This window comes from Arvicola amphibius, chromosome 3, assembly GCF_903992535.2.
Source record: "Arvicola amphibius chromosome 3, mArvAmp1.2, whole genome shotgun sequence".
Lineage (NCBI taxonomy): Eukaryota > Metazoa > Chordata > Mammalia > Rodentia > Cricetidae > Arvicola > Arvicola amphibius.
Genome location: NC_052049.1, coordinates 169,253,051 through 169,276,111, shown reverse-complemented (window position 1 = coordinate 169,276,111; position 23,061 = coordinate 169,253,051). Strand labels below are relative to the sequence as shown.

At 45.3% G+C, this 23,061-nt stretch overlaps 1 protein-coding gene across 2 annotated transcripts in view; it reads right to left on the bottom strand.

The window, feature by feature from the left end:
• The window catches only part of Slco2a1 (solute carrier organic anion transporter family member 2A1), a 77,506-nt gene that overhangs the window by 18,118 nt on the left and 36,327 nt on the right, over window positions 1-23,061 (bottom strand). For both annotated transcript variants that reach the window (XM_038323408.1, XM_038323409.1), the window contains 2 exons: window positions 1,845-2,072; window positions 739-837 (listed from right to left, as the gene is read on the bottom strand). In XM_038323408.1, the coding sequence (XP_038179336.1) occupies window positions 739-837; window positions 1,845-2,072 (327 nt within the window). The remainder of the gene's footprint in view (window positions 1-738; window positions 838-1,844; window positions 2,073-23,061) is intronic.

Genomic DNA, 23,061 nt, shown 5'->3' with positions numbered 1-23,061 from the left:
CTTTCTTCCCATAATGGTGACAGGACACACCATGGTGTAGGACCGTGGTCACGACACTCCCTCGCCAGGCCTTTCTGGTCTTCCCAGACCACCCAAACCATTGCACAGAAAGTCAGACACTAGAGAATGCCCAGCCCCCACCCCTGTTCACACTGTGCTCCTTCCCTAGCTGTTGGCGGGAATAATGGTGCAATGACCTAGTCTCCAGAGGGCTGGCGTGGTTCATGTACTACACACTTCATCTCCATCATCCTACGGTCTCCTTAGCATGTCGGTGGGGGAACTGTTACGTACATCTGACTTCCTCTAATGAACCAGGAAACCAAATCTCTGGCCCATTAGTCAATTTCAGACCGGTCTTCCTGGTACTCTTAACCACTGAGCTCTGAGCTCCATTTTACACCCTACTTTTGAGGAACCCTAAGAAAGGCGGACCTATAATTCTTAGTTGCCCAAGTATATAGCCATCAGCCGGTGGGTTGCCTGTCCTCCAAAAGAGAAATTTTCTCCTGAAAATATGCTCCACACTCCATCTAGAAGCCTCCATTGTGTTCCTTGATATCAAACATGGAGACAGTATTTTTTTTCTGGAACAAAGTGGCAGAATGATCTCCAGTCACTCTGCGACAGGCATTGTCCTACATGGTCCCGGAGCTCCATTGCTCGTCTCTAGAGGAGGGGCTAAATCAGAAGCCCCAGAAAAAGGGTGACAAGAATGTGTGCCTTCTGCATACCTACCAGTGTCCACCCTGCCGTAGTCCACGAAGATCCTGAGCATGACTGAGCCCAGCAGGTACCCAAAAGCTGGTCCAAACACAGCAATAGCAAATAAGATGGCTGGAAATTGAAGCGAGGGAGAAGGGGTTGAGGGGACATTGAGAATGTTCAGCAAGCCTAGTTTCCCAAACTGGGGGAGATTCCTGAGGTATCACCCACTGTCCCCTGGGAATAAGGAGCCCATCATGCCTAGGTCACTTTCTGCAGCCCACGCCTATCACATCTCCTGCAGATAAGGGCTAGATGCCAAGGCTGGCAGCACCAAGCCTGCTGCTCCTCCAGCACCTGCCAGAGAGATCTCCCGGCCTGAAATGAACCTGCCTCCACCATATCTTTAAAAATACCAGTCCAGGGCGTGTTAGTGGGTGAAGCTTTCTGTGTACAGTGCTGTGGCTCTGGCGAGCGAAGGTAGAGTTGGAGATGCAGTTTCTGACCCGGGGCCCTGAGAAAGCTCAGTGTGGCTTTTTCTGAGGAAAGAAATCAGGCACCAGTTGGCCATCTGCTACCCGCTTCACACATGACAACCTGTTCACAGCTCAGAGAAGTAGTGTATCACCCAGCATGAGCCTGGAGAACTGAGTGACTTGTGGAGGATCAACAGAGTGGCTAAACCCATGGCCCAGAGGCCACATGGTCTCCTGAATAGTTACAAATGTGGCCCAATACAAATTTTAAGCTTACTTAAAACATTATGTGTCTTGTTGTTGCATTTAAAGAACTCAATTGCATGATTCTCTAGTGTGAACTTGGTAGAACACAATGTCATGTTGTGATGTCAAAGACTCAAAACAGTGCTAAATGGTGATCATATCGGCTCCCATAATCCCAAAGCACATGGCACACACAAAGAATCTTGGCTCTGTCTTCCAGGTGAGAGCCTGGAGACCTGGGCTAGCCACTTGAGACCCATACAAGTAGAAGGAAACAGAACTGGTATTTTTAAGAGCTCTTTCTCACCTACCGTATTGTGGGCCAAGAAGATCATTTCAACCCCAAGAGCTTCTGCAGGTGTCATATCAGGCCCCAATCCCCCCTACCTCACAGCCCTCTTAAAGCTCAAGACTCACAGATATACAGAGGTGAGTTGGTAGGCTCTGCAAAGTCATCCACATAGGAGATCCCAAACGGCTGAATGGGCACTGTCCCAATGCCGGCCAACAGCTGAGCAATAACCATCAGGCTCCACATGCTGCTGGTCTCCTTTTGCGTGTCTGGCACGGTGTTATGGCACTTGCTGGGGGGCAGGTCCGGCAAATGCTTCTGACAAAGGTCGGCCTGAAGGCGGCTGCTGTTTCCTGCAATGAGCATGCCCACAGGTCACCACCACCCTGGCTTCTTGCTTCTGCCATCTGTCCTCCAATCTTGCCCTCGTCTTGTCCTTTCTCCATATCCCAGTGGGAGGGAAGGAGGGTCAGGGAATAGGAAAACCGGACAAGGTGCTTGAGGAATATTCTTCTGCTTGACTGGCAGAAGGAACTACAGGAACTGAGGTGGGAGTAAGGGGGACTGTGGCCCCTGCATCAGGAGCAGCTCTGCCCAAGATGGGGCAGGAGCAGTCCTTCTTCCTCCTCTACTGCTATTGGTAGAGGGCGGAGCATGCGGATCAGTACTGCAGCCTTGGAGCACAGCACTGCCCAGCTGGAAGAAGGAATCCACAGTCAAAACCCAGAGTTCTTGCCACTGCCAACCTTGGCTCTGGTCTTCCCTGGGCCATGACCCCCTAATCCTTCACTTCTGAATGATCCCAGCACCCCAGCACATTGAAGGACTTGCTGCCAAAGATATTCAGTGACCTGACCACACCTGGGCAGCTCCCCAGAATCGGAGATTCTTAATGCTTTTGGCCTTTTGGCTAGGATCAGGTGAAGAATCACAGACTCGGAAAACAAGGGGATTTGGAGGCCCTTGTATGTTACAGATCGGGGAGCTAGGCTGCACCTGGAAGCCCTCCTTGAAGGGCTCCAGTCATCGCAGCATGGACTTTGGATGCCACGGATCCTGTGGCTTGGACCTTGCCAGGCTTGGCGGCTGCTTCCATGCCTCTGCTTTCAATTTGGTCCACACTAAACAGTCAGCATTGTCAGCTTTCCAAGGCCTTGAGGGGCTTGAGGGATCTTTTCCAGATTCCTTTTATTTCTTCCTTGTTCTGGCCAATGGAAATCACTGATGTCACCATTCTCGCTCTGTGTGGTTTTCACTCACTCTAATGGAATCAGTTTAATTCCTATTTATGATGTTTCCAGAGGCACGGCCCTGAGGCAGGGGGCCCCAGAGTCTCCTGAAGAGGAAAAGTGAGGGTCGTGGACTAGATGATAGGGCTGGGACAAGAGCTCTGCCTTCTTTGTTGCCCTTTTTCCCCTCCCACCCAGGCCTTGTCTGGCCTAACACCATCACTGCCTGTTCTCAGCGTTAGGGTCTAGACAAGACCCATTTACAAACTTCCAGTAAAGGGGACTCATTGCTCATTGGTCACTGAGGTCTGACTTAGAAAAAACAGAGGGGACCAAGGTCAAGCATTATGTGAAGCTGTTTATGACAGTGCTCATCTGTAATCTCAGAATTCAAGGGGCTGAGGCAGAAGGATTACCAGTTAGAGGACAGCCTGGTCTTCATAGCCTGTGACCCTCTCAACAAACCAAAATATTACTATAACTACTAATTAATGCTCATGGGTTGTGCAGCATGTTGATGACTTTGACCCAGACCCAGATAAGGGGCCCATTATCTGTGACTATTATCTGTTCAAGAAATAGTTTAAACGTTATCTGAAAGCAAATGACAATCCCAGGAAAGAGGTATAAAGACTTGTCCCCTTTGCCCAGCTCAGCCACTGGAGACCCATGCCTAGATCTGAGAAGCCATCCTCTGAATGGCAGTGTGGGTGATGCCTGCCTACTGAAAAACACCTGCACCAAGATTCACTGCTTTAATCTCTCAGTCATCTTGATGTGGGATTCCCCTCTGTATGCTGTAAATACCACTGGTGAATTAAGAAACTGCCTTGGCCTGTTGATAGGGCAGAACTTAGGTAGGCGGGGGAAACTAAACTGAATGCTGGGAGAAAGAAGGTGGAGAGAGAGAAGCCATGTAGCCCTGCTAGAGACAGACACCGGAACTTTATCCGGTAAACCACAGCCTTATGGTGGTACACAGATTACTAGAAATGGGTTAAATTAAGATGTAAGAGTTAGCCAATAAGAAGCTAGAGCTAATGGGCCAAGCAGTGATTTAAATAATATAGTTTCTATGTAATTATTTCTGGGCTGAGCAGCCGGGAGCCAACAAGTGGCCTTCCTTCAACAAATTGGCATGCCAACATGGGTAACTACATCTACATAAAAACCTGAAAAAGCTTAAAAAGGAATCCTAGACAGAAAAGAACAGAGTTAAACATGGTTTGGTAGTGGCATTTTCTTGGGTGGGCTCTGTTTGCTAGTAGCAAGCAAAGGCATGGCTCCTTTAAGAGAGGTTTTCCTGATTCAGTGGTAGCAGAAAAAAAAGCTGAGCTGTTTTGAAATGCTGGCTTTCCGGGCTGTGCTGCCAGTAAGAACTCTGGCTCGTTCAGGAGGCTGATCATTTAAATAGGGTTTGTAAACAAATTGTTACAAACTGCTTACTGGCTTGACATAGACCTGCTGCATTCTTGCAACTGGGGTGGTGTGGGGCTCAGAGGCAGTGAACAGCTCTGCCATGCTGGACTGGGTGGGGCAAGCAGTCAGTACCATATATACCCTAGCAGTGCCACATCTTAAGTTTTTAAAAAGTGCCTCACAGTTTAAGAAGTGCTCCTGAATAGTAAAGAATTACAGATACACAATAGGACACATTCAGACATAAAAGACCTCTAAATGGGTCACAATGTTAGATAAATGTATGTAGGCTTGGGAGAGAGAAGAAAAAGAATATAGACAGTTATAAAAAGAAGTAAATGGCCGGGCGGTGGTGGCGCACGCCTTTAATCCCAGCACTCGGGAGGCAGAGGCAGGCAGATCTCTGTGAGTTCGAGACCAGCCTGGTCTACAAGAGCTAGTTCCAGGACAGGCTCCAAAGCTACAGAGAAACCCTGTCTCGAAAAACCAAAAAAAAAAAAAAAAGAAGTAAATGGTTTTAAAAAAGGTAAAGTCATTAAAGAAACAGAGTACAGACAGTCATAGATTAAAAGGAGTAAATAAAGAATAAGCCACGTAAAGATGGAATATACACAAAGAGTCTGGATTATGTATACTATTGTGTTTTCTTTGAATTTTTTTGACTGCAGAGAGACATTTGATTCTGGGGACTGCTAAGCTAAACCAAAATATATATTTTAAAGGTATCTTGAATTCAAAATTTGGGTCTAAGTATATGTTGCTTTGGAAAAGAGGTTCTTCTTTTGTTTCTAAAAAAATTAGAGCCTGTGGAATCCTTCCAGACTAATAAGGTTTGATGGACCAAAACACCTTGAAAGGTCACTGTAAATACCTCCCAAAATACTTCACCCAATAAAAATCAGGAAGAAGTTTGAAGAAAACTACGTCAATATTCCCAAATATTGTTTATAAATGTTTCTTTACATTTAAAGGGGGAAATGCTATAGAGATTTACATTGGTATCAATCTTGGTTTATTGATACAAATTTAAGGTCAATTTTGTTATATGTATATTTCTGCTCTTGATTAAGGTATTGTGTTTGTGCATTTAAAAATGTAATGTATAATTAAGAAATATAGGTTAATAGCTAATCATCTATAATAGTCAAACTTGTAGGCATATTCTAAATGTACAGAGATGTATTTCAGATGGGTAGGCATTCTTTAAACTTCTCATAGACTACAGAATATGGCATTTAAAATGTTTAAAAACTTAGGAATTTTCATGACAGTGAGACACATCTGCTCCTGGCAGCACCATGCTACTTCAAGAGGAAGATGGGCATCAAAGAGGCTCTTTACGAAGTTGGTTAGCCATTTGGACAAGAAACTGCTCTTGCCTGGACTGCTTGATGGTATGTTGAGTGAACTGGACATGCAGGGCCCACAGATAAATGACTGCTGAACTTGCCTAAAGGTGAGACTGTCCTTCAAGGTTCCTGCTTCATAAAATAATCTGCTAGACATTCTGCAGGACATAGAAGAAAGTTACTGACAAACTGCAAATATAGGTAGAACTGTCTTTGAAATTTTCTGCTTCATGGAAAAGTCTGTTGGATATTATGGGCCTGTAGGCTAAAGATGGATGCCCCAATGGTATAGAAGAACTTTGGGAGACTGTCCAGGTAGCAAGATGTCTCTGTCAATTCTAGAGTTTTGGAAGTTGCTTCCAATGCACTTCCTGTTTACTAAGGTAATATTATATCCTTCTGGAGTCTTTGATGGAGTTGAAGAATAGATAGTGATAATATAGCTTTCCTTAGTTATGATAAAAGATAAAGTAAATATAAATATTGTAACTGTAATTCTTGCTTGGTACCTGTTTTGTTATATGTAATTTTACTATGTTAAAGTTAAAACCTTCCTTTTTTATTTAAACAGAAAAGGGGAGGTGATGTGAGATTCCCTTCTGTATGCTGTGAATACCATTGGTGAATAAAGAAACTGCCTCAGCCTGTTGATAGGACAAAACTTAGGTAGGTGGGGAAAACTAAACTGAATGCTGGGGGAAGGAAGGCTTAGAGAGAGAAAAAACCATATAGCCCCTCTAGAGATGGATGCTGGAACTTTATCTAGTAAGCCACAGCCTCTCTATGATATATAGATTACTAGAAATGGGTTAAATTAAGATGAAAGAGTTAGCCAATAAGAAGCTAGAGCTAACAGGCCAAGCAGTGATTTAAATAATATAGTTTCTGTGTGATTATTTCTCGGCTGAGCAGCTGGGAACCAACAAGCAGCCTTCCTTCAACATCATCTGGCTAGTGACAGCTGACACAGGCATGGCTGATGTTAGGACCATTTGAAGTCCTGGCCTCCAGCTGCTCTTCCCTGCTAGAGATCTTTACTTTCCTTTTGATTTGAGCTACTGAAAGCTGTGTCAAAGTTGTTTACCAGCTCTGCTTCACGAGCACGTGTTGCCTTGGCCTTGAGGATCAGAGAATAAGGTTTTCACCTGTTGGCTTCAGGTTTCAACCTGACTGTGTTGGGTATATAAGCCTCCATGGTGCTATTGAATAAAGGGCTTCTTACCAGTGAAGAAGTCCATATCTCTGTCTTTCTGTCTGTCTGTGTGTCTTTGTGTGTTTCAATCTCTAGCCCCTTGCCCAAAGCTCAGAAACTGTATGGTAGCACATAGAGTGCAGAGAGGTGTTGTGGGCTGCAGCCCTTACATATTCTTCAACTCACTACTGGCCCCAGGTTGCTAAAAAGTCAACCACAGTATTGCCTCACCAAATCAGAATCAGAATATCTCTTAACACCCCACAGGATGACTGGCATCAAAAAGCCAGAAAACAACAGGGGCTGGTGATAATGCAAGGCCAGTGAGACCCTTGCACACTGCTGTTGGAATGTGTGAAATGTTGCAGCCCTCTGCCAAACAGGTTCAGGTGTAGAATTACCAAATAATCCAGCAATTCCATAATACTCAAAAGAAGTAGAAGCAGGTGCTGGAAGTGATCTTTATGCTCCCATATTTATGGCACCTTGGTTGGTGAAAGCCAAGAAGTAGAAACAATTCAGCAAATAAGTCAAATATATATAGTCCATGGTACCGAATGTTATTCAGTCTGAAAAGGAAGCAAATTCTGATGTATGCTCATAGTGGTGAGCCTGGGGGACACTGTGTGCTAAGGAGAGAAGGCAGACATGAAGAAGCAAGTCCTGTCTGACTCCATTGATAGGAGGCTTCCAGAGCGGTCAAATTCATAAAACCAGAGAGTGGATCGAGGTCGCCCAGGGGCAGGGGAGGTTGCCCAGGGGCGAGGGAGGGTTGCCCAGGGGCGGGGGACAAGGGAGTGGAGGCTGCACAGGAAGTTCAGATAAGAATGCTCTGAAGAGGGATGGCTGTGAGGGCCACACTTGGCACCTTCAGCGTCTTCTTACAGTGCTGGAATGGCAAGCGTCACGTTGCATATTTTGGCACAAATGAAAAAAAAATACTGCCAGGCATGCACCAGGAAAGAGGGCAAATGGGTAAGTGGGGAAAACAGGAAATAGTTTGGTGGTGGGGGCGGGGCTGGAAAAGGTCCCCAGAAAAAGAGCCTTCTGAACAGTGGGAAGCCAGGATTCAGCTCAGCACTCAGAAGTGGGTGACACAGGACACACAAGAGGTTTGGCGAGGTTAGTATGCAATGCAGCTACTGCAGGCGGGCTAGCAGGCCTTGGGAAAGGGCCTGGATTGCATCAGGAGCAAACCTCCAGACAGGTAAAGACCTTGACAGAGCAATGCAATAAAGTTCCACAAGCTCTTCTGGGAGGGTAGGGAGTCCCTCAGTCAGAACTGCCAAGGGTTCAAACAGTGGAGGCTGCTGATGTGTGAAACGAGGGTCGGGCTTGTAGGGCTCCATGGCTGTAGGAGTGAAATCTTGTACAAGGTTGGACTACTGGTGGGGATGTTGGAGCAGGGGTAGGGGGCGACTCGAGGAACTCCCAGGGGAAACAGAGGGCCAGAAAAAAACAGTTTGCTCTAAGTATTACATCCTGATTTTGTCCATCCTCATTATTTGACTAGACTCACATTTATGAGAACATTGTTGTGCCTTGGCTGGCAAAAGCATTTTTTTGTGTGAGACATTTAATGGTCATCAAAGATTTTAAAAACGTTGACTGTCTTATTAAGTTTTCATGTGGCATATTGTGTGGTATGCCAAAGCCACAAAAATCCCCATGAAGTTTCATATAATTAAGTGGCCGCAGCCAAAGTCTCTAGGGATTGCTTCACTATTACTAAGTTAAAAAAATGTCAGTGTGCGGGTCAGAAATGCCTCTTATTCAAAGCATGTATGAAAAAAAAAAACTAATCAGTTGGCCCCAAATCCATCCAAGTCTCCAAATTCTCCGTGGCTTTATTCTGTTTCCCACATTGATATAAGAGGTCTGTAGAGAACATGCTTTTTCCTGATGCCAGTTCTAAATGGGACCCAAGTCTATTTCAGAGCCAGCTCTGACACCAGTGGAAAGAGACAGTGTTTAGAGCTGAGGAGAGGGCTCTCTTCATAAAGTTTTGGCTTCATAAGCATTACAGCCTGAATTTGATCCCCAGAATCCATATGAAAAGCTCAGCATGGTAGCACATGCCTGTAATGCCCGTGTTGGAGAGGTGGAGATTGTTGGCCGCCATGCCTAGTCTGATTGGCAAGCCCAGGTCCCAGTGAGAGAATATGTCTCAGGTGGGATCCTTATATGGAATATTAGGAATAAACCAGAAATCCCCTTGTAGTGGGTGGCCCTGGCTATCACGCCCTGCATGAGAATAGGGTCTTCTTAGAATTTTTGACCATTAAACTCTTCCCTTCAAAACTAACCAGCATGGAGTGGGGGGAGGGCATCATGGAAGGTGACTGCAGAGGCAGGGAGAAGGGAAGAACAGGTCTTGGAGGGGACCTTGGGAAGGGTCTCAACAGAGAGAGTAAGTGTGTCACGGGTTGGCTTTCTGGGCTGCAGTCTCCCACTTCCTCCCCGTGGCGACAGAGTTGTTAGCCTTTTCCAGGGGCTTGAACCCCTATTAGGGATCAACAAGCACTTGTCATTTCTCAAGTCTTATACCTGGGGACGTTCAGAGTTTGCCCCAGCTGTTCACTGTGACTTAGGAGATGGCTCAGTCAGTAAAGGGATGGCCATGCAAGCATGAGGACCTGAGTTCAGATTTTTAGCACACACAAAAAACTTAGGTGTGGCAGCAGGCACCTGTAGTCCCAGCACTGAGGATAAAGAGAGGAAGATCCCTGGAACTCACTGGCCAACAGCCTAGACCAATAGCTGAGCTTCAAGTTTATTGAAAGATGTGTGTCAAAAGGAATACAGTTGAGAGTGATGGAGAAGTCACACAACATTGACCTGTGGCCTCCATACAAATGCATGTATGTTCACACATGAACACACATACAATACACCCATACACGTATACCACACACAATTTTTTAAAAATTGTATAGATTTATTTTATGTGTATGAGTATTCTGCCTGCATGTATGTGTATGAATATTTACCATTTGTGTGCCTGGTACCCCTGGGGATCAGAAGAATGATGTGGGAGGTTCTTCTGTCTATGTGTTGCTTTTATTGGTTAATGAATAAAGAAACTGCCTCGGCCTGTTGATAGGGCAGAACTTAGGTAGGTGGGGAAGACAGAACTGAATGCTGGGAGGAAGAAGGCGGAGTCGGAGAGAAGCCATGGAGCTGCCAGAGATAGATGCTGAAACTTTGCTGGTAGACCACAACCTCGTGGTGATATACAGATTAATAGAAATGGGTTAAATTAATACATAAGAGTTAGCCAATAAGAGCTAATGGGCCAAACGGTGATTTAATTAATACAGTTTCTGTGTGATTATTTTGGTTCTAAGCTAGCCGGGCAGCCGGGAACCAACAAGTGACCCTTCTTATTACAGAAGAAGGCATTGAAACTAGAGTTATGAATTGTTACAAGTCACATTGTGGGTGCTGCGAACTAAACCTGGATCCTCTGTAGGAACAAGTCCCATTAATCACTGAGCTATCTCTTCAGTCCCACATTGGGATCTCACAATGTATCTCTGGCTGTCCTGGAACTCACTATGCAAACCAGGCTGGCCACAGACTCACAGAGATCTTCCCACCTCTGCCTCCCCAGTGCAGGGATTTAATGAGTGTGTCAGTATATCTGCTCCCTCACAAAATTTCAAAAAGTTCCATGATAAGGCCAGGGAAATGGCACCCCTTTGCAGCCACTACAGAACATTTCTGGAATCCATCTGTCTACCTAAGGCTGTCTGCCTCCATACTGCAGGGGTCCTGTGTGTGTGTGTGTGTGTGTGTGTGTGTGTGTGTGTGTGTGAGGATGTTGGCCTCTGTCCTGACTTCCCCAAAGTAAACCCCAGGGAAGCACAAGTTCATCAGAGCATCTTCTTTAACCCCGGCAGGACACCAGAGACCTTCTCCCATCAATCTTCACAGGACCGTGCAGTGCTAACTAGAAACAGGCTGGCCTCACCCCTGACGTCACCCGGGCTCCACCCTGGCAGCATAGCACGTGAGTCAACATTCTGATTCATCTTGAACTTTTATCTGCAAAATTCCAGTTCTGATTTCTGGATTCCTCGGCAGTTTTGCAATATAGGAGATTTTGTGTCAGGAAGTCAACTTTCCTAGGATGTGACCCATGGACCCAGAAAGGGATAGAGCAGGAATGGAGCAGGGATGGAGCAGGGGTGAAGCAGGGGTGGAGCAGGGATAGAGCAGGGGTGGAACAGGGGTGGAGTAGGGATTGAACAGGGATCCATGTTCCCAACATAAAGTAATAAGAAGTGGCTGAGAGGATAGAGATATGTCAGTCATTCTGATCTGAGCAGTACACATGCATATGTATGCTGAAATGTCACACACTATGTAAGCATATGTAATTATTGTGTCATTACAAATAAAACATATTTTAATATACTATTTCATTGATTTTCTTGAAAACTTCATACAGTGTATTTTTATCATATTCATCCTCATTTTATCCCCCAACTTTTCCCAGTTCCACTCCTGCCTTCCCACTCCTTCACAACTTTGTGTTCTCTTTATTCATGAAACTTTATTTTATAAAATATTATTCTATAAAAATAATTCATACATCATAATCTGGGACATAAAGGTCCTCCAATAATACTACTTTTCATTCAAACTGATGAGTCACTTTGAGAAACTCAAATGGATAAGGGAAACACCGATAAGCAATGTTACTCAGGCTTTTTAAAACTCAGGGACAGGATCCAGTAACAAGAGACAAGACCAATGATGGTTTCTGGCAACAGTAGATTACAGCAAAGAAGTCACAGGGCAAATGTGTGTGCTTGGAAAGAGTGTGCTGGAGCTGGGGCATGCATGCGTACTTGTGTGTGTGCATATGTGTGAGTGTATGTGTTGTGGGTGTTTGATGAGACTGGAACTCTCTCCCCACACTGCCTCCCTTGTTCTAGAAGGGGCCTGGGAAATGTTACTTGTACTGGGCATGGGGCTTGCTGTGCACAGAACTTAGCAAAATCAGGATCCTCACTGCTGGCCTAGGTCTCCCCTCTCCTACTTGCTCATTGCCCTTTACCAGGCCACAAGAACCTACGCTGTAAGCATCAGGCTGGTTTCTGTAGTGGCTAGGGGAGAAAAAAATGACAGCTTATAGCACTGGATTTAGTATTTAAGGAGCCGAGCACCTTACTAGTACCTTTTATTGGTTATGAAGTAAAATTTATTGCTCACAGTTTTATTTAGGCTGCCAGGGAGCTCTTTGAAGAAAACTCAGAGCGGTAAGCAGAGCCAACAAAAGTCATTCACACCTCCTCCCCGACACACATTTTCTTTGCTAGTGAGGCTCCTAAGCCAGCAGAAGCCATGGCATGGCATGGCTTGACTGGAGGCAGCCTGTTGAAAAAGTCTGTCATTATATCTGCTAGGCAAGATGGGAACTAAATCTGGAGCATCCTCCGGGGAACCAACTCACTGCATACCTGTGGTAGGAGGACTCTGTGCCTATCACGCTGTGATCTATCCTCAGGGACACAGCTGGCAAGTCTCAGGATGACAGGAATGCTACAGAGCCAGGAGAATGGCTGAGAAGATATCCTGAAGGCTGGAAATGTAAAAATCAGATGCAAGGATAAAAAGAAGGGCTCCAACCAAGGAGAGTGAATCTCATGGAGAAAGAACACAGGGCTTGGCTTCAGGCACAGCAAATAGGGAGGTGAGGCCTGGCAGGAGAAAATGGTCTGCAAGGTTGAGTTCCTGGCTATTTTGATCAGACGCTCCCAACCTAAGCCTGTCTTAGGACCCACAGGGTGGAGACTTCCATTTTTTTTTCCCATGGAGACCCTGGAGACCTACAGTCTTAATTTCTGAGGTTAAAGGAAGATCCTGGAGCTGAAGAGACAGAGACTTGGTCCACCTGTGGGGTGGCTTTCCTGCAGCTGGGGACGAACAGACTTGGTCTGGATGATTTTCGGAGGCAGACTAGAATCTTTGGAAGGTAGTACTGGGAGATCTAAGGACAAGTCTGTCCTCATGTCCTTGGCTGACCACTTCAGACAGCTTGGGGAATTCATACCCTGGGAGTTCAGCTCCAAGAGCAAGTTAGGCCTAGCCAAGAGAACCATCTAATGTCGGGCTTGGGAACTGCTAACCAGGGTAAGATTTGATCCCCACCCTGTTTGTGGCAATGAATATTAAAGAAAACACCTAGGCACGTTTGTCTCTACTGCCCATCGAAACTTGTGTGCCCCAGTAACATTGCTGCACAGAGATTCACAGAGGCTCAAGGATTGGCAGGCCTGAAATATTTGCTCCCTGGTTCTTGAACAAAGATGTCTGCCCATGACTTAACATGGTTTTCAAACACTCAGCCACTAAAGCTTTCTGCAATCAAAGCTTCTGGAGACACAAAAGGGATCCCCTACTCATCCTTCTCCTCAATCCTACCCCAGGCTAAGAAGAAGACAGGAAGGTGATATCTAGAACATTCCAGAATATCCAGAAGTCTTAGCTGACTGCTAGGCTTTGGTGTATGGGTTGGTTGTCTGTAGTGCTATCTTCCCCCATCAATGCCCAAACTCCCATCTTCTCTGATTATAGACATTGCAAGCTTGGAGCTCTTAAGAGTCGCCTGGTGGTGGGAGAAAGAAGATGCCCCATTGGCCTCCCACTCCCAGGGACACGCTGCCTGGGGCGTCCATGTCAAGCCTTTGGGCCTCAGGAGGTATTTGGGCACAGTCAGCAGCCCCAGCTCACCAAGTGCAACAAGAGGAGTAGAAAGTGCCCCACCCTTGCCTCCTTAGGTCCTTTAGGAGCCTGCTACCTTCTACAGTGACGGCTAATGGCTTCTTCAGACCACATATTCCGCAGTGGGACAGGGACCGTTTCCTAAGAGGCTCAAAACCACTAGCAGAGTAAGAAGCCTTTTCTACGTGCCAGGGACTTTGCCCCTACCCTAGGTAGGACTGAGACGGAATCTAGCAACCATCCAGGAAGAGGGACCTGATGACAGCAGGAAGGAGCTTGTCTCCAAGACACCCGCAGCAGGCCTGCCACATGGCCTCACTGCTGAACAAGAAAAATGACCGCACGGGCCCCAAGGGCCAGAAGGTAAAGAGGAGCCACACTCAGCCTCCCGCAGGGGACCTACGAGGATGAGTCATGTTTTCAATTCACCTGACTTTGCCCGCAAAACAGATGCTCAAAGAACCAAACAGAGAGCGGACCGACTAGGTCAGCGGCTGGTGCCTCGAGAGGGGCAGTCTATCAAAGCTCTGCAGTGGAGACGAGCTCTGAGGTCTTGTTCTTTGCTGACCTTTCCTGACAGCATGGCAGCCAGTGGCAAGCTGTCAGTTCTCCATGTTTATCCTTCCTACACCATGACCTTAAAAGGATCCGCATCCGACCTCATTCGGTTTTGGTCCGCTCGTCTTTTCAGGACTGCCGTTCTTCTAGCTGAGTTCATAGCACCCATGTTTTGTGATATTTCCCCCACTTGTGTTTGTTTGCTTTTTTTTTCTTTCTCAGATTAAAAAGGTCAAACCATTCCAACTAATGCCACAGGCACACTCAGGCTACCTGCAAACCGTGTGCCCCTCATTTTCCCCAAGGCTTCTGGCATCTCCGTTTCACACCATAGCTGGGTGTTTACCATATAGCCACTGAGCTCATGTTCCAGAGAGATTTGCTCTGTGACCTGGCCCTGAGTGGCTTACAGGTTTAGGGAATGGATTTGGCTCTGGCAATTGGGAGCAGCCTAGTGTTGAAGTGAAGTTACACTGAATCCCAAGGCTCCATTCCCCATGCTTTCCTGTTACCCCCGCCCCTCCTAGGGACACCATTGAGAGCACAGGATAGGGACCTGCAGCTTCAGACATAAAGGGCTAGAAAGGGCTTCTTCCCTTCTCCCCCTTCTTTTCTTAATTGCTCCAAAAATACAACTTCCCCTCCTCCTTTCCTGCATATCTTCTGGGAAGCTTCCTGCCCAGGCAACCGTTGTCTGCCAGGCTGACTTCCGCATGGACTAGCCTGAATCTTTCACAGGTTTTCCAGTTCCCTCAAAACATTGGTTTCCAAAGCCCCTTCTCTTCTCTCCTGGGAGAACTGGTCTCACGCTGGCCGGTGTCCCATCTGCAAAAACTGCTCTGCACCTTCTAGACGTGGGCTTGGAGGGAGGCTTTGGCTGGGTAGCTAGTCTCCAAAGGCGCCAAGGCACATTTCCGGACCCCACTGACATTTAGAAAATCTAAACATCCATAAATGTCTGGATGGGCTTTTTAAAATAGGCAATTAGTTGTTAAAGGTCTTCGTGACTTCCCACAATGTTCAGCCCTGCTTCAACTTTCTTCCCCCTGAAAATCATAGTGTTCTTCTGCATTTCCCATGATCGTTCCTGGAGCAGCTGTGTTCCAAGGGGGAAGAAATCAGCACTCATGAAGAGGAGGATGGGGCTGATTCTGATCATAAGCAGATCCCAAGTCCGACAGCAAGGCAAGCAAATAGAAATTTCCCCAAAGCCACCAGGCACCACATTCTTTATATTTATATAATATATATGTTATATATTTATATTATTCCACTTTTAATTTATTTCTGAGAACACACTGAATGAGAAAGTTTTGTTGTTCCCACTTTATAGGTAAGGATCCTGAAGTTTAGGATGGAAGCATACCCCACCCCTAGGAGAGCTGGCAAGTGAGCGGCTGAGGCCCCATCTGAGTGTCAAAGTCCGTGCTCCATCTACCAATGTGAGGCTCTCGGAGGTTCTGGCAGCTAGACAGATCAGCAGTCCATACTCGCACCCAGAGGGACCCTGTGCCCATGAGGGTGCGAAGGAAGACCTAGGGCGAGGACTAGTGCTCACCTGCAGGCTCTTCCAAGCTATCCAGCCCACATCAGAGAACTTGTCATAGGACGCCAGCCCCCTGGGGATTCTTAGGGGCTCCCAGTTCACTCCCTGTCCTATAGCCCTTTCCCCACTACCATATGAGCAAGAGCCACCACTTCCCCATCTCTGCCTATTCCAGTCACTGGGCCAACTGCAAGGACATGTGCTTCTGCAGCCATCATAGCTTCATAGGAGAGGGGTTTCTCTTTTAGACCCTCCTGAGGTACTGAGACTCAAGAGGAGGAAATGGCCCAAGACCATGCCATCAGAGTCTACAAGCCCGGTCTCAGCCCCAGGACTGCCTGGCTCCAGAAGGCAGTTCAGACACACCATTTGGATGTCACATCTAATGAAATATGTATTCCCCCGTGACCTCGCCTAGTTCAAAGCTGAAGTTCCCATAGGAATACATTTGAAGTAGAGTCCCAATCAGCTTTTTCCAATGAAATGGGACTTGATGAATATTTATCTGAACGTATTAACATGGCGCACGTACACACTGCATAGGCCCCTAGTACACAGCCCCACTAAAGGCCACAGATGTGACTCCTGGACCAAGGTCTTCCTCATCTCATTGTCTGGACCAGGGAGATGCCCCGAAGGGAGTCCGTCCCTGAACACTTCCAGCTGTGGCCTGAATTCCAGTCAGAGCAAGTGCCACTCGCTTGTTGTGATCAGAATTCTCCCAAACAGGATGAGCTACAACAACAATAACGAGACAGTCCGTTCTCTCAGCCTGTGCACACTGTGGCTCCGTCAGGCAAGCCGTGGTGATTTGGGCCAGGAGCAGTGGGGTTACTAATGGGCTGGAAGTGACTTCCCGTGATCTGGGGGCTTTGTGGTAGAGCCCAGCTCCATCTAAACAGCCATCCCTAATAAGGAGAGAAGTGAGGCCATCCCTAACCTCCCTCCCATGGCTGCATTGTGCAAAGCAAATGCCACGGGCCATGGGCCCAGGCCGCGGGGAGCCGACTAGCCTGACTGAGTAGGCCATGGCGTGTGGTGTCTGGCAAAGTGCCCTCCCCTCAGCCTGGCCACAGTGCTTCAGGCTCCCTTGCTGATCTCATTAGCCTTGTCTTCATGCATCAGAAAGGTCAAGTCCCAACTCTCCATCAGAGCTGGTCTCTGATGCCTTGTCTAGATAGAAGGGAGAAAGGACAGGGCAGAGCCCATGGGCTTGGGTTTGACATCCTTGTCTCACTTGAAGCAAGGCTCAGCCTTTAAACAGTCCAGGATGACGACTTGCCTACAAAAATGGCTAGACCTTCTGAAGGACAGAGTGACAGTACCAGACACCTCACAGTAGACTTCCCTGTTCCTAATCCTCCCCAGTCACCACTACCATTCAAACCAACTACCTGCCCCCTGCGCAGGCTTCACAACCCGCAGAGGAATTACCTCTGTCATTCTAAGTGATTCTCCTCTGGGACTTAGTCTACTTTTTGAAGAGCCGGATTCCAAATGGATGGATCTAAAAAAATTTCATATGGAGTGAGGTAACCCAGACCCAGAAAGACAAATATAATATGTATTCACTCCTAAGTGGCTTTTTGACATAAAGCAAAGGAAAACCAGCCTGGAAAGGATGTAGGGTAAAGGGAACACTCCTCCACTGCTGGTGGGAGTGCAAACTGGTACAGGCCCTTTGGATATCAGTATGGTGATTTCTCAGAAAATTAGGAAACAACCTACCTCAAGACCAAGCAATACCACTTTTGGGTATATACCTAAAGGATGTACCAAGAGGACGTGCGTTCATAGCAGTATTGTTTGTCAGCCAAAACCTGGAAACAATCTAAATGCCCCTCGACTGAAGAATGGATAAGGAAAATGTGGTACATTTACACAATGGAATACTACACAGCAGAAAGAAACAAAGAAATCTTGAAATTTGTGGGCAAATGGATGGATCTAGAAAATATCATACTGAGTGAGGTAACTCAGTACCAGAAAGACAAATATTATATGTGTTTACCCATAAGTGGCTTTTTAACATAAAGCAAAGAAAAACAGCCTACAAATTACTATCCCAGAAAACCTAGACAACAAAGAGGACCTTAAGAGAGACTTACATGGATCTAATCTATATGGGAAGTAGAAAAAGACAAGATCTGAGTAAATTGGGAGCATTAGGGACCATGGGAGAGGGTTGAAAGGGACGGGAGAGAAAGGGAGGGGAGTGAAGAAAAATATGTAGCTCAACAAAAAACAATTAAAAAAAGAAAAACCAGCCTACAGGCCACAACCCTAGAAAAACTAGACAACAAAGAGGACCCTAAGAGAGACATACATGGATCTACATAGGAAGGTGGAAAAAAAACCCCAAGATCTCCTGAGTAAATTGGAAACGAGGAGGGGGGGTGGTCATGGGAGAGAGTGGAAGGGGAGAGGGGAGGAAGGAAGGAGAAGAAAGAAAAATGTATAGCTCAATACAAACAATTTTAAAAAGAACCTGATTGAAGTAAACAAAAATCGATTCCCTCCTTAGCGTGTTCCTGGGTGGCTCATTCATCCTCCACTATGACAGACATATGCAGGGAATTAAGGATGAGCATTTGCACACTGGGCCCCTTGATGTAGCTCATTATGAAGTCACCACTAAATCCTACTTCTCCTGAGACAAGGACAAACTGATCCAGAGCTAGCTAGTTGACAAAAGTTACCTGCAGAGCAGTGCTGGTGCTGGGGTGCTGAGTCCACATGGGGGTGTAAAACACTATACTACTGCTGGTCCACTCCTAATCTGCCCACAGACAACTCACACACAGGAGAAAAAAAATCCCACTACAATTCACTCCACAGAGAATTCAATTCAATCCACAAGAGGAGGATTCGTAATGAGCATGAACAAGCAGGCACAACAAAGGGGAAGGAGTCACATTCCTAAAGCTTGAGCAAGTGGAACAATATTAAAAAGACTACATAAAAATGTACTTAAAATACTTGAAGACACCAAAGAAATATTATATATTTCTTATATATACACACACATATTTCAGTTTAAAGCATTAAGAAATCATAAAATTAGGGGCTGAGAAATTTGAAAACAAATTATAACTCTTAGAAATTAAAAATAGAGAGAACTCTTAAATTTTACATAATGGAAGGGTTTGAGTCCAATTTAAAAGGCTAGAGAGGGGGCTGGAGAGATGGCTCAGTGGTTAAGAGCACTGACTGCTCTTCCAGAGGTCATGAGTTCAATTCCCAGCAACCACATGATGGCTTACAACCATCTGTAATGAGATCTGGTGCCCTCTTCTGGTGTATGGGTATACCTGGAAGTAGAATGTTGTATACACAATAAATAAATAAATCTTTAAAAAAAAAAGGCTAGAGAGAGATTCATAGAATGGGAAGGCGTCCTTCAAGGAAACCATTAAGGATACGGTACAGAGAAACAATGCACTAGAAACTATAGTGAAGAAATGAGGGGTTCAGAATGAAAGGAACTGACATGTATATTTATATAAAAGTTCCAGGGGGAAGAAGAAGAAAATCAGGAGCATTTTTGGCTGACAAGTTTTTAGAATTAAATAAAAATTTTAGTCTTATCAAAACAAAAACTGCACTCCCAAACAGGAGCAGATTAACCCATATTTAAATATACTATGGTAGCAAAACAACAAAGAAAAGAGGAGTTTTAACTGTAACTACAGAGAATAAAACCAGGGTGCCAAGTATAAGGATTGATAATTAGACACATGAAGAACGTCCACAGAAAATCCCAAAAGACAAAGGTGTGCTATCTTCAAAGTTCTGAGCAGGAAAAACTATTAATTTAAAAATAGTTTGTAGTTAAACTCTTTCAAGAGCAAGGGTAAAATTAAAATCTTTTCTGACAGAGAATTTATCACCCAAGGGCTCATCAAAGTAATAACAAAGGATATATCTCAGGAAAAGGGGGAAATTGAAGCAACAAAATAGGTGAAATGCCCCCAAGTAACAGTGAACACAGAAACCCATAACCCTGCAGGCAGGTATTAATAGGCACTGGGCACTGTAGGTAGGGTAAGGCAGGTGCATCCACAGCCCTGGGCAGCAATGACGGACAGTGGGCATTAAGGCATCCAGGGACCAGGTTCTCCTGAAGAATAATGACAGCCATTAGCTTAGAGCTTGTTCATTCATAATCAATGTTAAACACAGGGGCAATTGATGTGGGATTCCCCTCTATACGCTGTGAATGTGTTTTGTTACCATTGGTTACTGAATAAAGCTGCTTTGGCCTACAACAAGGCAGAATAGAGCAAGGCGAGAATTCCAAGCAGAGATAGAGGAGGAAAGAAGGCAGAGTCAGGAAGATGCCATGTAGCTGCCGAAGGAGACAGACATGCCAGAACCTTGCCGGTAAACCATGAACCTCATGATAAAATATAAAATAATAAAAATGGTTTAAGATGTAAGAGTTAGGTAATAAAGACTAAGCTAATAGGTCAAGCAATGCTTTAATTAATATAGTTTCTGTGTGATTATTTCAGGTCTGGGTGACCATCTACAGGCATCTACAGTGTGAGCCACACTGTTTAAGAGTTAGAGAATTAGCTGAGTGGTGGTGGTGCACACCTTTAATCCCAGCACTTGGGAGACAGAGGCAGGTGCGGTGATATTTTTTTGTGCTTTGACAGATAAAGCTTGCCTGAAGATCAGAGTGCAGAGCTAAGCCACTAGTTAGCCATAGAGGCCCGGTAGAGGTGGCACACACCTTTAATCCCAGCACTTGGGAGGCAGAGGCAGATCTCTGTGAGTTCAAGGCCACCAAGAACTACATGAGATTGAATCCATCTAAAAGAGAAACAGAGCCAAAGCTCACACCTTTAATCCTAGCACTAGGGAGGTGGAGATGGGAAGTGATAAGGTTGAGTAGAGAGAGGAATATAAGGGAGACAGGAGCTCAGAATTCAGTCTGAGGTTTTGTAGAGTCAGCATTTAGTCTGAGGACTTGTGGAAATAGGGTACCCCATTCTGTTTGAGGATCTCGTAGAGGTTAGAACAAGTGGCTGGCTGCTTTGCTTCTCTGATCTTTCAGCTTTCAACCCCAGTATCTGACTCCAGGTTTTTATCATTAAGACCAATTAGAAATCGCGCTACAGGCAGGTGGATCGCTGTGATTTCAAGGCCAGAACCTGCTCTACAGAGTGAGTTCTAGGACAGCCAGGATTACCAGAGAACCTCTGTTACAAAAAACAAAAAGAGTTAGAGAATTACACTTAACAGGCATGCCAATTGATCTTTGAATTTAATGCAAACCCAATCAAAATTCCAAAAGGATATTTTTCTTTTGAATATAAACAATTAGATCTCAAAGTTTATATAGAAAAAAGAACAAAACGAAATAAAACACTGGTAAGGGAGGGCAAGCAGTGCAGGCAAAGGTGGCACAGGAAGTCCAGAGATGGACCGACAGATGTGCCCAACTTTCTTCTCAGTGTGGATGATAGAACTCGGGGTTTTGGGCAAACTCTCTACCAGTGAGCTTCAGCCATAGCCCAAGACAATTTATCTGTTATAATGGTACAAATTGTGGTGTGGTGAAACGACAGTTTTTGTAACAAATTGTGCTGGGGAAAAATCACATTCATACACACACACAAAAAAATTGAGTGCTGATAAAGAGTTAATTCAAACAGTTCATAAATCTACATGTAAATGCAAAAAATGGAAACACCCTGAGAAAGAGCATAGAAAATGCCCCTCTCCTGGGGTTGGGGAGAGGTCTTGAGTATAGGACCAGAAAAATGAGTTGTAGGAGGGAAAAAATAAGGAAAAAAATTGGATTTAATCAAAATTAAAACCTCTTTTTGTTCAGGAAGTGACATATATTCTGTTAAAAGAATACACATGATGAGCTAGAGACTGGGAGGAAATGTTTGGAAAGCTCACATCCAACAAAGAGCTATCTAGAATTTGTATAAAATCGCAAACTCAGCAATTTACAACAACAACAATTTATAATTAGCTAATGGGTTGATGGAAGAGAGGAACATTTCTTTCAGTGGCAAAGCCAGTGGTAAGGCGCCCGTGCTCTTATAAATAAGCCCTCATTTGCGCTCCTATAAGGAACCCTGATGAACTCACTGGCACACCACACACACACACACACACACACACACACACACACACACGCATGCACGCACACACACAAAAACAGGAGTGGGGGCTAGTTGAGAAAAGAAAAAGGATTAGCAGGCGTGGGAGAACAAGAGTGAATACGATCAAAATACATCATGTACATGTATGGAAATGTCACAGTGAAACCTATTATCAAGTATAATTAATATATGCTAATTAAAATAATTCTAAAAATAAAATGTAGGGAAAGGTTTCCTTTCCCTAGATCCGTCAGTACTAGTTAATACCATGTTTAACCACATAAATTCTTTGTCTATTTCATCCTGTCACAAGGCATCCCAGTAAAAAGCAGAAGTTTGGATCACAGAAAGAGCCCTTACCTGATTAGGGTCAGGAGACAGGCTTCCTTCTTCCTCTCTCTCTCCATAGCTACTTGGACCATGAGAAAAATATCTGAATACCTCCAAGCATCAAGACCTACTATGTAGCTATTTCCTCCCAACTGAAAAACATTCCCTTCAGGTTAGAATGGTGGTTCTCAACCTGTGGGTGTCAACCCCTTTAAGAGTAGAATGACCCTTTTATAGGGGTCGTTACCCTTTCATAGGGGTCGCCAAAAGCCATCCGCATATCAGGTGTTTACATTATGATTAATAACAGTAGCAAAAATGCAGTTCTGAAGCAGCAGCAACAAAAATAATCATATGGTTGGGGGTCACCACAACATGAAGAACTGTATTAAGGGGCAGCAGCATTAGGAAGGTTGAGGAAGAGGGGAGCTCTTAAAACTAAAGAAGCTATAGAAACTTGTAACACTCAGAAGCCCCTAAAGTTACAAGATTTACAAAGCTTTCCCCAAGGTCATGCAAAGCAGGAATCAATTGCTGGGGAAGAGGAGACTCTGGCAGAGTTGGCTACAAATTGTCCAGGAGGCTCTAAGGGCAGGACGCTCTAAGGATACAGCTTTTGTGAGTCTTCACATATGATGGAGGGTACCTTTTGGTGATGTGGCTGCCTTTGATAGCCATGTTCCTGCAATCCCTTCCCCACACTCCTGCAATTCCTTACCCATGCTCCTGTAATCTCTTAACCATGATCCTGTAATCCCTTGCCCATGCTCCTGTAAGCAACCCGAATAAATTTGTTGGTTCACCAAGCTAGAGTTGAGTAGGATCCTCTCTTTGGATTGTCGTGGGGCGTGAACAGACATTT